Below are 13,471 nucleotides of genomic sequence, written 5' to 3' on the forward strand. Positions count from 1 at the left end.
TATCCACATAACACACACGGTGAGCCCTGCAGGCGGACTGGAGCCAGTCGAGGAGGCCAAGGAGTCTACTGAAGCGGCCAGCACCGCGACCAACTGTGGGAATGGGACCAGAGATAAAAACGGACTTTCCGCACTGCTTTAAAAAGTTACAAAGACGGTTAAAATCTGATTTTGTCAGCTCAGACTGCTGAAGAGCTGTGTCATTTGTTCCGACATGGACTATTACTCTTGTGATGGAGGACGGGAGCGACGGCATCAGGTCCTGGAGGTTTTCTAAAATGTCAGCCGTGGTGGCACCGGGGAAGCAGCGAGTGGTAGCGTTAAAGAAACGGAGGTTTCTGGTTATGGAGTCACCAATTATTAGTGTGGTTGGGGAGAAAAGAGGACGAGGAGATGCCGGTTGTGTGGTTCCAGAGCAGGACTGAGCAGAATCTGCTTCAACACTGCGTGCGGACTGAGGATGGAGTGTGTGAGCTGTTGAGTGTTGTGTTGGAGTAGCAGTAACAGACCTGAGAGAAGGGCTACCCGACGGTGCAGGGTAGAGACGGCCTCCGGAGCGTCTGAGCACAGCCTTCTTCAGGATCCTACGTCGGGAAGCGGAGGTTTTTGACCGGGATGACGGCCGCCGATCAGGTCCGGCGGCAGACCGGCGGCCCAGCGTGCGAGATGTAGTCGGTGAAGGAGATGCAACAGTGTCGGCAGGCACTGTGCGCCGAAAGAGATCCGTATCAGGGAGACTCGAAGCCGCAGGTGCATCCGCTGGATGGACCGGAGTGTCGTTAGACAAGGCTGCATAGCGGTTGGAGAGGCCGATGTCCGGAGGAGAGGCAGCCCCATCCGAGCCTCTCTTGCAGCCACGGACCACCACTTCAGCCCAGGTTGACTGATGCTTCGGAGTCGAGCAGGATGAAAGCCTGGGAAGGCTAGAGGGGTCCTAAAACACGGTGTCCTGGATGTTAGCGGTTGTGCTAAGAGAAACAATCTGTTTGGCTTGTACTGAAGCCACATCCATAAAGCCAGTCAGCAGGGAATCTTTCTCTTTGAGTTCCTCTGAAAGTCGTCGGATGTCTTCCATAAGGTCAGCAATCTTCTTGTTCGCTTTCTTAAGGAGTGAGCAGTCCTCAAGGGGCAGAGTTATCTCGGCTTGCATAGTCACCGGAGCTTTGTTGCGATCAGTAGCGTTGATCGCATTTTTACGGTCATCTATCTTAAAATCCATGTCGGATGACTAAAATCCTGAACCCACGTAAAACTTAAATAAAGTTAAGTTAAATAAAAGGATATAAAAAATGTAACGAAAAAAGTGGATTAAAACTGGATAAGAGTCCGGTTCAAGGAAATGTAAGTTGCTTTGGATAAAAGCGTCTACCAAATGAGTAAATGTAAAATTGACAGTCTTGTCTCAGTAATGTTAAGTTAAAGAAACATTGCCATAGGTGATATAGGTCTTGACAAACTGTTATGTTTATTTTAGGGATGGGTAAATGAGCTAAATTATTAAAGATTGTAATTTTGTTGATAAGCTGCAATGTTACTGGTTATTTTGTCTCTGCTTCTTAAGTTTTGGTGTAAGTTACTTTAATATAATGCTGCAGCATCTGCCTCATACTCGCCAAGCAAAGTCAGCAGACCTTAGCGCTGAAAGGGCGGTGGGGCCAGTAAAGTGAACCAGGTGGAGTGTATTCCACTTATATAATACATTTAGTCATTTAACTCATGCTTTTATCCAAAGTGACGTACAATTGCTAGATATGTTCAAGGCGGCACGCCTCAGAAACAACTAGGAGTTAAATGTCTTGCTCAGGGACACATTGATGGATGTGTCACAGTTGAAATTGAACGGCGGTCTCTCACACCAAAGGCATGTGTCTTATCCACTGCTCCACAACCAATATGCTCATTACTGTATGTAGACTTATTTAGCAAGTTTAGCTTTTTGGTGTAGTTTATTCATAATCTTACTCTACTTATTCACAGATGTGTTAACAATGTTATGTTATGTGGAATTGCATATTTCTTTATTGGAAAATAAATAATAAAAAAGCGAAGCAAGTTTTAATCCCCACGGACATTATTTTTATTTCTAAATGTACCTGCTTTGCACCTGCCTCGACTTCTTGCTTCGCTTCACTCACACACCTTTACCTCTGGTCTCTCACTGCAAACACACCGGCTTTTCCCGCCTCTTTCTCCCCGTCTTCTCCCCTGAGTTTCTCCATAAGCAGTAGGTTATGTTTTATAAAGTCGCAGAAAAGACACAGAACTGGATATTTCCACCCGTGATCCTTTTTCACGGCAGGAGGTGCACCGCATGCCAGCTTATTAATTACGTAGCCTATCATGTCGTCATTCATCCCGGTGATTCATTGTTGGCATCGTTCAATGCCAACAATGCAATGAGTGTGTTCTCTAAATTAAATGGAATTTAGTACAGACAGTAACTGCATTAGTTTAGTTTACTCAGGGCCAGTTGGTTATAACTTATTTAACTGACGAGCTAACTAACGGCTAACATGCTAATCATTTTGGCTAGTGCTAAGCAGGGATGGGGATTGAGACACGGTTTTACAAGAACCTGGTTCCAAAATTTCTCAAATAAGTCCTATAATGTAAAGTTATGTCTCGAGCGTCTAATCTGATGAATAAGAAAGTAATGTGTTTAATGATGTCACGGAAACGGAACGTTATGTGTTTAAACCGGCCCAGGACTGTTTATCAGGCTGCAGCCTCTGCTGCTATCTGTCGGCTCCTACACACACAGCGCCCAGCAGAGCGAGATGCCACGCCGTCGCGGAGGAGACGGTGAAGTTAAGTTTGCTCCAAACTACTCGAGTTGTCAACACCTATGCTCATTAGTCCTACTGTAAGTATGTGCAATAAAACCTTCCCGAGTAAAAAGACAATACTTTATCAATACACCTGTCTTTAAGACAAATCATCTGTCCTTAGTCTGTCATCCTGTAGGCTATGTTACTTGCACAGCTAATGTTAACTTGGCAATTACCCAAATGTTTAAAAACAAGCTAAATGGAAATCTGTCTGTCAGCAGCCTTACAATTTGGCCTGGTGACTGCAGGCTGCATGTCAAAGTGTCCTTGGGCAAGATACTGAACCCCGAATTGCCCCTGGCGGCTGTTCTGCCAGTGTATGAATGTTAGTTTCTGTTTGAGCACTTAGGCTCAGTGTATAAATGTGAGTGAATGGTGAATGCAGATGTAGTGTAGTGTAGTGTAAAAGCTTTGAGTGGTCGAAAAGACTAGAAAGGCGCTAGACAAATCCAGAGCATTTACATTCATCTAAATATTTAACAATGTTATCGCACACTGAATATTTTCCTCATACTGTGCAGGCCTACCTCATGCCCGTTGGATCTGGTCTTACCAAATGACCGTCACCAAATAAATTATTGATAGTGATATCGTTAAGCAGCCTCAGTAAGGGTACACGAAGGCGTGTCAGGAGGACAACGTCTGGCTGCTCTAACTCACCCCCTCCATCTGCACTGACGCACACAGATCCAAATCTGAATGTTTCTATCTCAGTTCAGTTCCCAGATGAGACGCTGCAGTGCGTTCAGCTGCCCAACATAATCATAGCTGTCATCGACTCCACACAGGTAACAGCTGATCAGGACTCACCTCTGCAGAACCTTTAGTCTGGTTCTGATCCAGGTTGTGTTCAGTAAGCAGGCCTCTCTGTGTTGCAGGAGCTGACGTGCCACATGATGATGGTGAGCCTGGTGATCTTCAGGAAGGACTCTGTGCTCAACATCCTCAGTGAGACACTCTCAGAGGACCTCGCGGCATCTTCACGTGTCTACAGTTTAGTCTCTAGACTGGGAGACCTTCGAGCAGTACAACACCACTCACCAATATAAAGGTGAGTGGTGTTCAGGAAAGGGTCCCTGTCCTCCAGTAGGATCAGTCTCCTTTTGCCTTTGTGTTCCTGGAACACCCGGAGGCCTTGTCCTGTCTGCTGCTGCTCCGCAGAGAGAAGTACGACAGGAACACACCTGGACACTCGTCTTAGAGACTCCTGGATCCCCGTTAATATCTATCTGTGTGTCCCAGGCCCAGTGAGGAGATGGTGAAGATGGTCCTGAGTCGTCCCTGTCACCCTGAGGACCAGTTCACCACCAGCATCCTGAGACAGTGGGCATCCAATCAGGACAACATGCTGGGAGAACACATCAAGGCCAAGCTGATCAAGAACAACCAGCCCTGCAAGAGACGGAGGTGAGGACAGACAGGACAGAGGTGAAGACGAATGGATGAGGACATAGGACAGAGGATGGTGGATGGTCTCTGGGTACCTGTTGAACAGCGGTTATGTCTCCGTCCTCAGTTTTCACAGTTCCAGCAGTAAATTGGCTCAGCTCACCCTGGAACAGATCCTGGAGCTCATGGACAACCTGAGGCTGAGCCTGAGCAACAGCAGAACAGCAGTCGGTACACACAGGCTTTTTGATCGCTTCAGGAGGTATTTATAACTGATTGTGTGTCTCTCTGCCAGTCTTCACTCAGACCCCGATCCTTCAGGCTCTGTAGCACGTTCAGGCCAGCTGTGACGAAATCCACAAGATGAGGTACGCTTGCACTCACTCACTCGGCTGATATCACTTCCTCCTCCTGCAGGAGTACAAAGATTCCCAGACCAAGCCTCCCAAGTCTTGCCGTAAGGCTCCGGCCTCCTCACCTCGCTTTGGCCCAACAACAAGGAGGAGCGCACCTCCAGCAGCTCGTCAGTACCTAGCCCCACCTCCATCTGCTGCTCTGTGTGAGGACAACCTGAATCTGCGTCTCGTTCATTGATTGGTCAGTTTCAAAACACACATGGAGATTTAATGTGTCTGATTTGTGAAACCAGGAAGCAGGTTTGTGTCAGGTTTGAAAAGTGAAGCCTCAAACCTGCATTCTCTCTAACAGTCTATGAGAAAATGAGGCTACTTCTCAGCTGATTTCTCAGCTGATTCATTACCTCAGTAAACACTTTTCTAATGAATTTATGGTCTCAGTCGCTAGTCTCCTTCAACACGGCATGATTATTTAGTAAATTATGGTCCCATTTAGAGGAAAATAGACCAGAAAGCAGGGGAGGCTTTAGGGCGGGGCTACCTTGTGATTGACAAGTCGCTATGTGTGACCTAAATATGGTACCCCATGGACGTTCAGTCTATGTTCAGGACGGAGTTGAACACCTCTTTTCTCTCAGCTGGACAGGTAGGCTGGAATAAAACACAGCTGCTCATTATTTTCTATAAATTGAACTAAAAGACGTTCTGTTAGCTTCCTGCTCAGCTTCCAGTCTGAAGGAGAGATGTTTTAACCTGCATCACTTCTCCAGCCGTTTGGGAATAGACTTTTGTTGGTCTGGAGAAGCTGAAGCATTTATTATCTGACACACCGACACTGTACTTTTATTGCCAGAATATTTTCATCCTCTGAGATTCCCCGTCACTTTCTGTCACTCGGACAATAAAACACTCTGAGACCTCCAGATTAAAGGAGCTGCTCTGATAACAGCACCTGTCAGGTAGACGTCCTGCAGGGTTTCCGCGGGGTCTTAAAGTCTAAAATTTCAAAATTTAAGACCTTGAAGTCTTAAATTCGCTGAGGTTTGTGTTCTAGGTCTTAAATCATTTTAAACGGGTATTTATTTTCCAAAGTCCATGTAACGCTACCTCTAATGCTCATTGAAATGCCCCCGCAGCGCTCAATGTTTCCTCCCGTGGTGGTGTAGTTCTTTCTGGTCCAGATATAATTCGCTGTATTATGATTACAAAGACTAAAAGGCAGCTTTCATGTTATTGCCGCAAGTCTCTTTCGGATTGTACCACAGATATTCAAATGACGAGTGACTTTGAGGGAGAGAGCGGCAGAAAGTGACGGTGAAAGTTAGTGGAGGATAAGATCAGCATTAAGTTGTCAGGCTACAGCTCTGTCCTATACTTAGGTAAATTAAAGAGGATGGTGTTGACTACGGAGGAGCTGAGGTTAGTAACGTTAAAGCAAATTAGGGATGCAAACTAAAGTTGGTCCTTTTAAGTTAATGTGGAGATTATTCTTTTGGATTTTGATATACAAATGAAATGCTTGTAGTAATACAGAAGGGAGATTCACAGATGTGGTAATAACAATGTTCCACAATTATGTGGAATTACGTATTTCCAATATTTCTTTATTGGTAAACATAATTTTCTTGGGAGGACCCCCAATCCCCCACACAAATACCATCTTTGTTTTTTTTTATATATTATACCGCCCTGTGAAAACACATTTTAATCCCCATGGACATTATTTCTATTTGTAAATGCACCTGCTTTGCACCTGCCTCGACTTCTCTCTACACTCACTCACACCCTTTTACCTCTGGTCTCTCACTGCAAACTACCCATAGGAAAGCAAAATTCAAGATGAGATCTCATAGATGTTTCCTTCTTTTTTCCTAGACACAAATAAGCTGCTATTAATACCAAGATGAGACCAAAGGCCTTTTCTCCCACTTCTCAAATTCATCTCAGGAGAAACAACCATATAAAATCTAATTTATGTCTGACTCTGATCAAAACAAGAGATCTCTAGTCTTATTTAAGTCTCCTGAACATTGGACCATGAGTTCAGAGAAAGAGCTCAAAGAAAACTCAGCTATGACTCCTGGGATCTCATGATTCTTCTCAAATATGTCTCAGTTTTCTCATATTGGCCTCAGGAGCAAAAACTCATCTCTGTCTTACTCTGTTCAAAGATGAGATCTCTACAGTATCTTAAATAAGTGTAATTTCGGTCTCCAGAATGTGGATCAGAAAAAAAGCTCCAAGATATTTCTCAGTTTCGTCTTAGTGACCCCACTTAGGGGTTGTTTTACTCAAGTACTTTACTCACGTCAAATGTTGAGGTTGAGTATTTTCTTTTTATCGGGGGTTGTACTTTTACTCCCCTTAATTTCAAATCCTTATTGTATTTATTGTTAATTATCTGTTACAAGTTACTGAGAAAAATAAAATAAATTTTGACATTGAAAATAATGCACTTTCAAATGTCATGCTTTCCAATTGGTTAAAGTCACAGCCAGCATAATTGGAACACCCAATACTTTGACATGATGTTTAGAGATTAATTCATTAATGACCGAATGCACGCAAGAACTACAACATGATACAACATGTATCTGTCATCCAGAATAAGCACTTTTACTTTTGAAACTTAAGTACATTCACTATGGAATACTTTTACACCTTTTACCTGAGTAGAATTTTAAGTGGATTATAAATGTGGATATGGTATTTCTCCTCTTTAAAGTAAAGGAAAATTGTACTCTAATTATTACTCTATTCTATCATTGTTCATTTTAGCTGGATGGCGCAGCGGCAGTGGGGTTCAAATCCAGCTCAGGGCCTCCAGCACGGTTCTCCAAGCACAGACAGTAATGTAATACAATCAAGCTCACAAACATCTCCCCAGAGCTCCCAACTGTTTTTTAGGAGCAATAAGCAAGACATTAATGAGCTCAAAAAGATACAATGATGAGATCTCATCTTTTGCTTTCATTTATCCTATTGTAATCTCAATTCAGTATCCATCTGTCTTACCTAAGTCTCAAAACCTCAATCTCTCTTCATCACATCCTTGTCTCCAACAATTCAGATTGGAGTGATCTCAAAAAGATATACTATTGAGATCTTAGTGTTTTCTCAAGAGTTAAAGAAAAGACTATTCTGAGCAAAAGATTTTTCCTCTGGGTAGGGGTGTCCCCGACTAAAGATTTACATAGTCCTCCTGGTTTTTGTGCACGGCGATTGCGAGGGGGGAGTTACACACGGTAGCTCCGCCTTAATCTTGAAGCTGCAGAGCTGCAGTCACTATTCATTCAACTTACACTGTAAATTTCCAGCTAAACTGAGGCTTTTTGAAGACCCTTTTTTCGCTCTCGCTATCTCTCTCTCCCCCCTCTCTTCCGCCACCACACATGCTACGCCTACACATGCGCACTGACGATCCAGGGTTAGGGTTTTAATTTTGGATTTATTTACGCACTCTTAAACATTGAAAGTTTTATTCTTTGTACATGTTTATTTACAGCATTAAACGTTGAAATGTATATTGTAATAGGCTGTATATTAACTTATTGGGAGAAAACTGGCAGTTCTATGTAAAATCAGATGTTGAGCACCTCCACATCGCTGAAGTGGCATGATCCTTGTTTCGCTGCGAAGCTTGGACTGACATTCTAATCAGACTCCGCCCTTCGTATCTTCGACTATTGCGGGTCAGCCCTACTGCACACACACCCTGCCTTTTCCCTGCTTCTGTCTCCCTGTCTGCTCCACATCAGCAGTAGTTATGTTTTATAAAGTCACCGAAAAGACACAGAACCCCCTTGAACCCTGATTGTTCCATTACCTCGTCTACCTGACTTAACAATTTGCATAGTGTGGGACTTTATTAGCTATCTTAATTTGCTTATGATTCTGAAAAATTCCACATTTAAAGCTCCCTTTGGTGATGGCGCATGGGTAAGACTTTAATGTGAGACCAGGGTTCAATCCCCCACTGTGACACATCCACCATTGTGTCCCTGAGCAAGACACTTATCCCCTAGTTGCTCCAGAGGCATGCGACCTCTGACATATAGCAATTGTCACTTTGGATAAAGCGTCAGCTAAATGAATAAATGTAAATATTAAGTAGAAGTGCTGCTCATGGAATATTATGCATAGTCGCTTTTTCCCACAAAACAAAGTCAAGTGAGTAGTAAAAGGAAATTTTATGTAGCTCAAGAGATTCATATCACTTAACAACAAAAAATCTCATTAACAATCTGGAAATAGAGAATGTTCAATATTATTGCAAAACAGAATGAAAACAAATTGATCAAAATTGTTGGATAATTATTTGATCAAGCAGTTAATTACTTTGTCTGTTCAGCTTTATGCAAGATGTGCCTTATTTTGTGTCTGTTAAATGTAGAAATGACAGATGTTTAAGATTTTGATGCTAATAAAGGGAACTGGAATTGTAGTAATGGAGTTGTATTTGTTTTTTTTGTTTTTTTTCAGGACTACTATCTGAAAATGGGCATTTTGTTAATTTCAAGTTGACTAGTTGTAATTTTGTTTAGTATTCGAGGGAAATCTACTCAAAAAATGTATTGTGTTAGACTCAGAGTATAAGTTGTGCACAATTACATTTATTGAGTAAAGAACAAGTGGAATTTAATTTTAATAAGCATCACTGAATCAATATTATTTAGTATGCAGAAATTTAATATAATAAAAAAATATATATAATATTTGAACATATTGGAACATGGACCCGTGGAACAAGTGTATGAGGTCACTCCATCCCATGTAAAACTGTCTGAGCCACTTCTCTCTCCAAAAGGAGTCCTGATGAAAGCCAGCTTACCCGTGAAAATGAACTGTAAAGTGTTAATTTACAGGACCATCAAAGCATTCCTCACACAATATGTTTATCTGATCCCTCATGATCCTGCTCTACAACAGGTTATCTCATATACTTCTCACTATATTAATTCATACTTCAAAACACAATGTTGGCTTGTGTAACCTTTTTTTTTTTTACCACAGAAAAAAACGGTGAGTCATCCTGTGGATACAAATGATCCAAAAGCCATACCCAGAGAAGTCCCTCAGAATATGTGACTGTTTCATCTTCACAGCCGATAAGGAAAGTGCAGAAATTTGCCCTGAAGTATGGTTTGAACTGTCTTTCAACTATTAAATCTGAGTGAATTGTGGTCCAGAAATGTATGCATATGCATGCTATTAATATCTAATGTAACAGTTTTTTCAAAGATCATATTGCCAAGAGATGTCATTTGTTAATTATTCATTTGATAGACTTAAAAGGTCTGATCTTGTTATCTTGCTAAACTGGTATCCCTGGGAGATAATGAGGACATTTGTTTGGGGAGAAAACAACGTTTAGGAAATGTGCTTTCTTTCAAGGAGTTACAGCTAACTTGGCTGTGTCCAAAAATAACAATCTTCTTACTAGCACCACTAAAACTGACTAAAATGTTGTATCTTGTCAACTGAACTCTGCAAAGAAATCACCCAGCATTTAACCTCCTGTAAAACCTCAACAGCGTTTTTTTAAGGATTAATCATATGGACAATCCTAAGGATTAACCCTTGGACAGAACAAGGCTAGTGGTTTACCAGTATTTGTGCTAAACTAACTACCATCCAATTTACTGGACAGACGTGAGAGTGGAATTGATCTTTAACTTATGGCAAGAAAGCAAATAGATATATTCTCATTAATTGCAGCTTTTGATAAACTAGCCTGTATATTTTTCTTTGGCTCCATGTCTTAGAGTATCAACACATTTCTTTACCTTATCTGACAAATAACGTAGGAATTTTCACATTTTTAAAAATTGACCCAGGCACAAAGTCTAATTCCGCCCCTTATGTATTTCTTTCACAGAAATTAAAGCTCGTACATGATAGCAGTGAACTTTTGTGAAGTGTTCATTAACAATCCTGACAGAAACTTCCAACTCCGACATGACTCTGGACCAGTGTGAACTTGTGCAATTCAAAAAGGTCAGTGGTTATAGAATAATACTATGATGTTTGTGTGTATGTTTACACTACATATATACCAGCCTTAATTAGCTAAATGCATTAGTGTCTCGTGTGAATGCAATACATAAAAACACAAAATCAACCAAATGTCTAATTTTTATTCAATTTTTTATTTCAGATGACTATCAAAGTACTGGTGAGATTGAGTTGAGGTATGACTTAGTGAGTATGTAATGAGTATTTAGAAGAGCTGCAATTGTTTGAATAAGTCATAAGTAGATCTTTCACTAACCCAGTGATCACCTTGGTATGTTATAAATTCAGTTAAATACACACAAACACCACAAACATTAATACATTGAAATAGTATTCTTCTCAGAACCTTGAAAGTGAAAAAGTTGTGTAAAGCCTTTTGTGACCTTTGAGGGAGATGTCTTGAATGGCAGGGAGAAAGACGCGATACTTAGGGAGAACAATACCCGTGCAGATATGGCACGCTGCCTCATCGACATGGTGAAGAGGAAAGGAAATGAAGCCAGCAGGAAGATCTTTACTTGCCTTCAAAGCAGAGACCCTACACTTTTTGAGTGACCTGAGGTTGCCTTCTGGCATATCTGTTTAGCCAGGTAATGTCTGTCTCAGCAGAGCTGGTCAGTGGTAATGAGGCCTTTATCTTATTTGTCTTTCAGTCCCTGGAAAGTGCCTGAGCTGGAGCGACCTTTATTATCTTTTTTGGTTTGACATCAAATGTTTGTCTAGTGTAGTGCACAGAGAAATATTTTTTTAAAAAAGTAACAGTGTTGTATTTTGCATAAAAGTATAAAATACATGCTTGATTTTTATTTTATTTTATTGTTTTGAAGAAGTAGGCTACTCATATCTTTTACTTAAGCATAAGTGGCAATACCGCGATGTAGAAATACTCTGTTAAAACTAAACGTTTGGTCAAAAGTACATCCACTAAAAACCAGCTGGACCAATTCTAAAACCTTTTGTAACTATTAGTCATTTAGATATGAAAAAATAGGGCCCAGAATTATCCCTTAATACCAAAGAATAACAGCAGCAGCGGCAAATACAATACTAAATAGTAAAAATGATCAAAATAATTAATATATATATATTGACCAGTCTATTTAACTACTGATCACTCTACCACGTCCAAACTCACTGAGAAAGTGCATGTAGAGCAACAGTTTCTGTGACAACAAAATGTGCTTTCTTTGGCACCTCAAAGATGGCACGAGCTATATTTATTTAGTTAAATAAGTGTGTTTAAACCTTTCATCAGTTTTTAGTCTTTAAATGTTGGTGTTGTATATAATTTAGGTCATCACTCTTTACAGTTATATTGCTACAAAACTTTTCCTAATAAGGAGTATTACTCACGCTATGAAACAGAATTATAATATCTGTGATTCTGAAGGGAGCTTTGCAACGGCTGAAAAATTAACCCTGGTGATGTCATCAGGGTTGTCTTTGGCCTTGAAACTACGTTTAAAACAGAAAGCATGCGTGACAAACTCAAGGTGTGTATTTTGAAAGACGTGGGCGTTTACCAGGACTGGAGATCGTAATGAAAGACACTATTAAACTGCATTGTGGGAAATGTACGCTCAAGTGTTTGACCCACACTAGGAACTAAAAGTCAAGATACCGCGATATCTTGACCATTCTTAAATCTGTCTGTCGGTGCAACAGATGAGTAACTTGCTACTGAGTGGTTATGCAAAGTAACTTAAAAGTTAACATTATCAGGCTAATACACAATGATCATCTTGAAATGGTCTCCAAGGTAACAACAGTATGTGCTTGTCTACCAAAAAGTGAGGAATCCAAACCGGCTCTTAAGTGCCTCCCCAAAAGCCCACAGTCCAACATGGCTGCAAATATGTGATGGTAGTTCTTATTAAACAAGGCATAGAGGAAGGGGTTCAGAGAAGAGTTAGCATATCCAAGCCACATGGAGGCCTCCAGGACCAGAGGGCTGGTGCTGTAGCCCTTCAGAGGATGGACCACATTCACACAGAAGAAAGGAAGCCAACAGATTAGGAAGACCCCCATGATCAGCCCCAGTGTCTTAACAGCCTTCCGTTCCTTCTTCAGAGAATATCTTTCCACAGGAGACTGGTCTCGTCTAGTGGAAGCAGTCCTCGTGGGGCTCTGGTTCATCTGAAGGTGCCCAGAATGGTGATCGATTGCATGGATCCACCTCGCTTGTCTCTGGGCGGCCTTGAAGATTTTCCCGTAGGCAAACAGCATGAAACCCATGGGAATGAAGAAGGAGACAGCCGAGGTTGCAAAAGCATAGGGTACATGAAATGTGGCCAGACACATTTGAGTATCCTGCTGTGTGCTGCTGCCTACCACATCAAAAGGCGGCTGAGTGTACATGCCGAGAGAGACGCAAAGGGAGGAGATGACCACAGGCAGAATCCAGCAAAGCAGCAGCAGCATGGCCACACGTCTGGGAGACATTCGGGCAGGGTAGTGCAGTGGGTCGCACACTGCTATGTATCGGTCCAGTGCCACACAGCTGAGATTAAAAATGGAGGACGTACAGAGAGTGACGTCCAGCAAGAAGTGTGCTCGGCAGAAGTGGCGCCCGAAATGCCATCTGCTGATGGAACGCACCAGACTGAAAGGCATCACCAGCACAGCAACCAGTAAGTCCGCCACTGCCAGGGAAACCACAAAGGCGTTGGTGGGCGTCCGGAGATGTTGGAAGCGTGCCACTGCAGCCATGATGAAAAGATTTCCCATGATGGCAAAGATGGGGATGGGTAGGAGCAGGCACAGCACACAGACATTAACAGTGGTGGCATGAAATAAAGCAGAATCGCTGCTGTCAGAAGTCAGGCTGACGTTGCCTGAGGTGTTAGTCCCTGGCATGGAAATCATGATGAAGCAAGAACCAAG

At 42.0% G+C, this 13,471-nt stretch overlaps 1 protein-coding gene and 1 pseudogene across 1 annotated transcript; one reads left to right on the forward strand and one right to left on the reverse strand.

The window, feature by feature from the left end:
- Positions 1-4,814, forward strand: part of LOC123958190 — a 6,154-nt pseudogene extending 1,340 nt beyond the window's left edge.
- A 7,235-nt stretch (positions 4,815-12,049) lies between these two features.
- Positions 12,050-13,453, reverse strand: LOC123958191 (5-hydroxytryptamine receptor 4-like). The gene has a single exon (XM_046031450.1). The coding sequence runs from the start codon at positions 13,451-13,453 to the stop codon at positions 12,326-12,328; it is 1,128 nt and encodes a 375-aa protein (XP_045887406.1). The 3' UTR covers positions 12,050-12,325.
- Between the last annotated feature and the right edge of the window lie 18 nt (positions 13,454-13,471).

Source organism: Micropterus dolomieu, linkage group LG19 (genome assembly GCF_021292245.1).
Source record: "Micropterus dolomieu isolate WLL.071019.BEF.003 ecotype Adirondacks linkage group LG19, ASM2129224v1, whole genome shotgun sequence".
NCBI lineage: Eukaryota > Metazoa > Chordata > Actinopteri > Centrarchiformes > Centrarchidae > Micropterus > Micropterus dolomieu.

Bases quoted from the DNA above. Each gene is read 5' to 3' on its own strand.
- LOC123958191 (XM_046031450.1), bottom strand. From the start codon at position 13,453: ATGATTTCCATGCCAGGGACTAACACCTCAGGCAACGTCAGCCTGACT.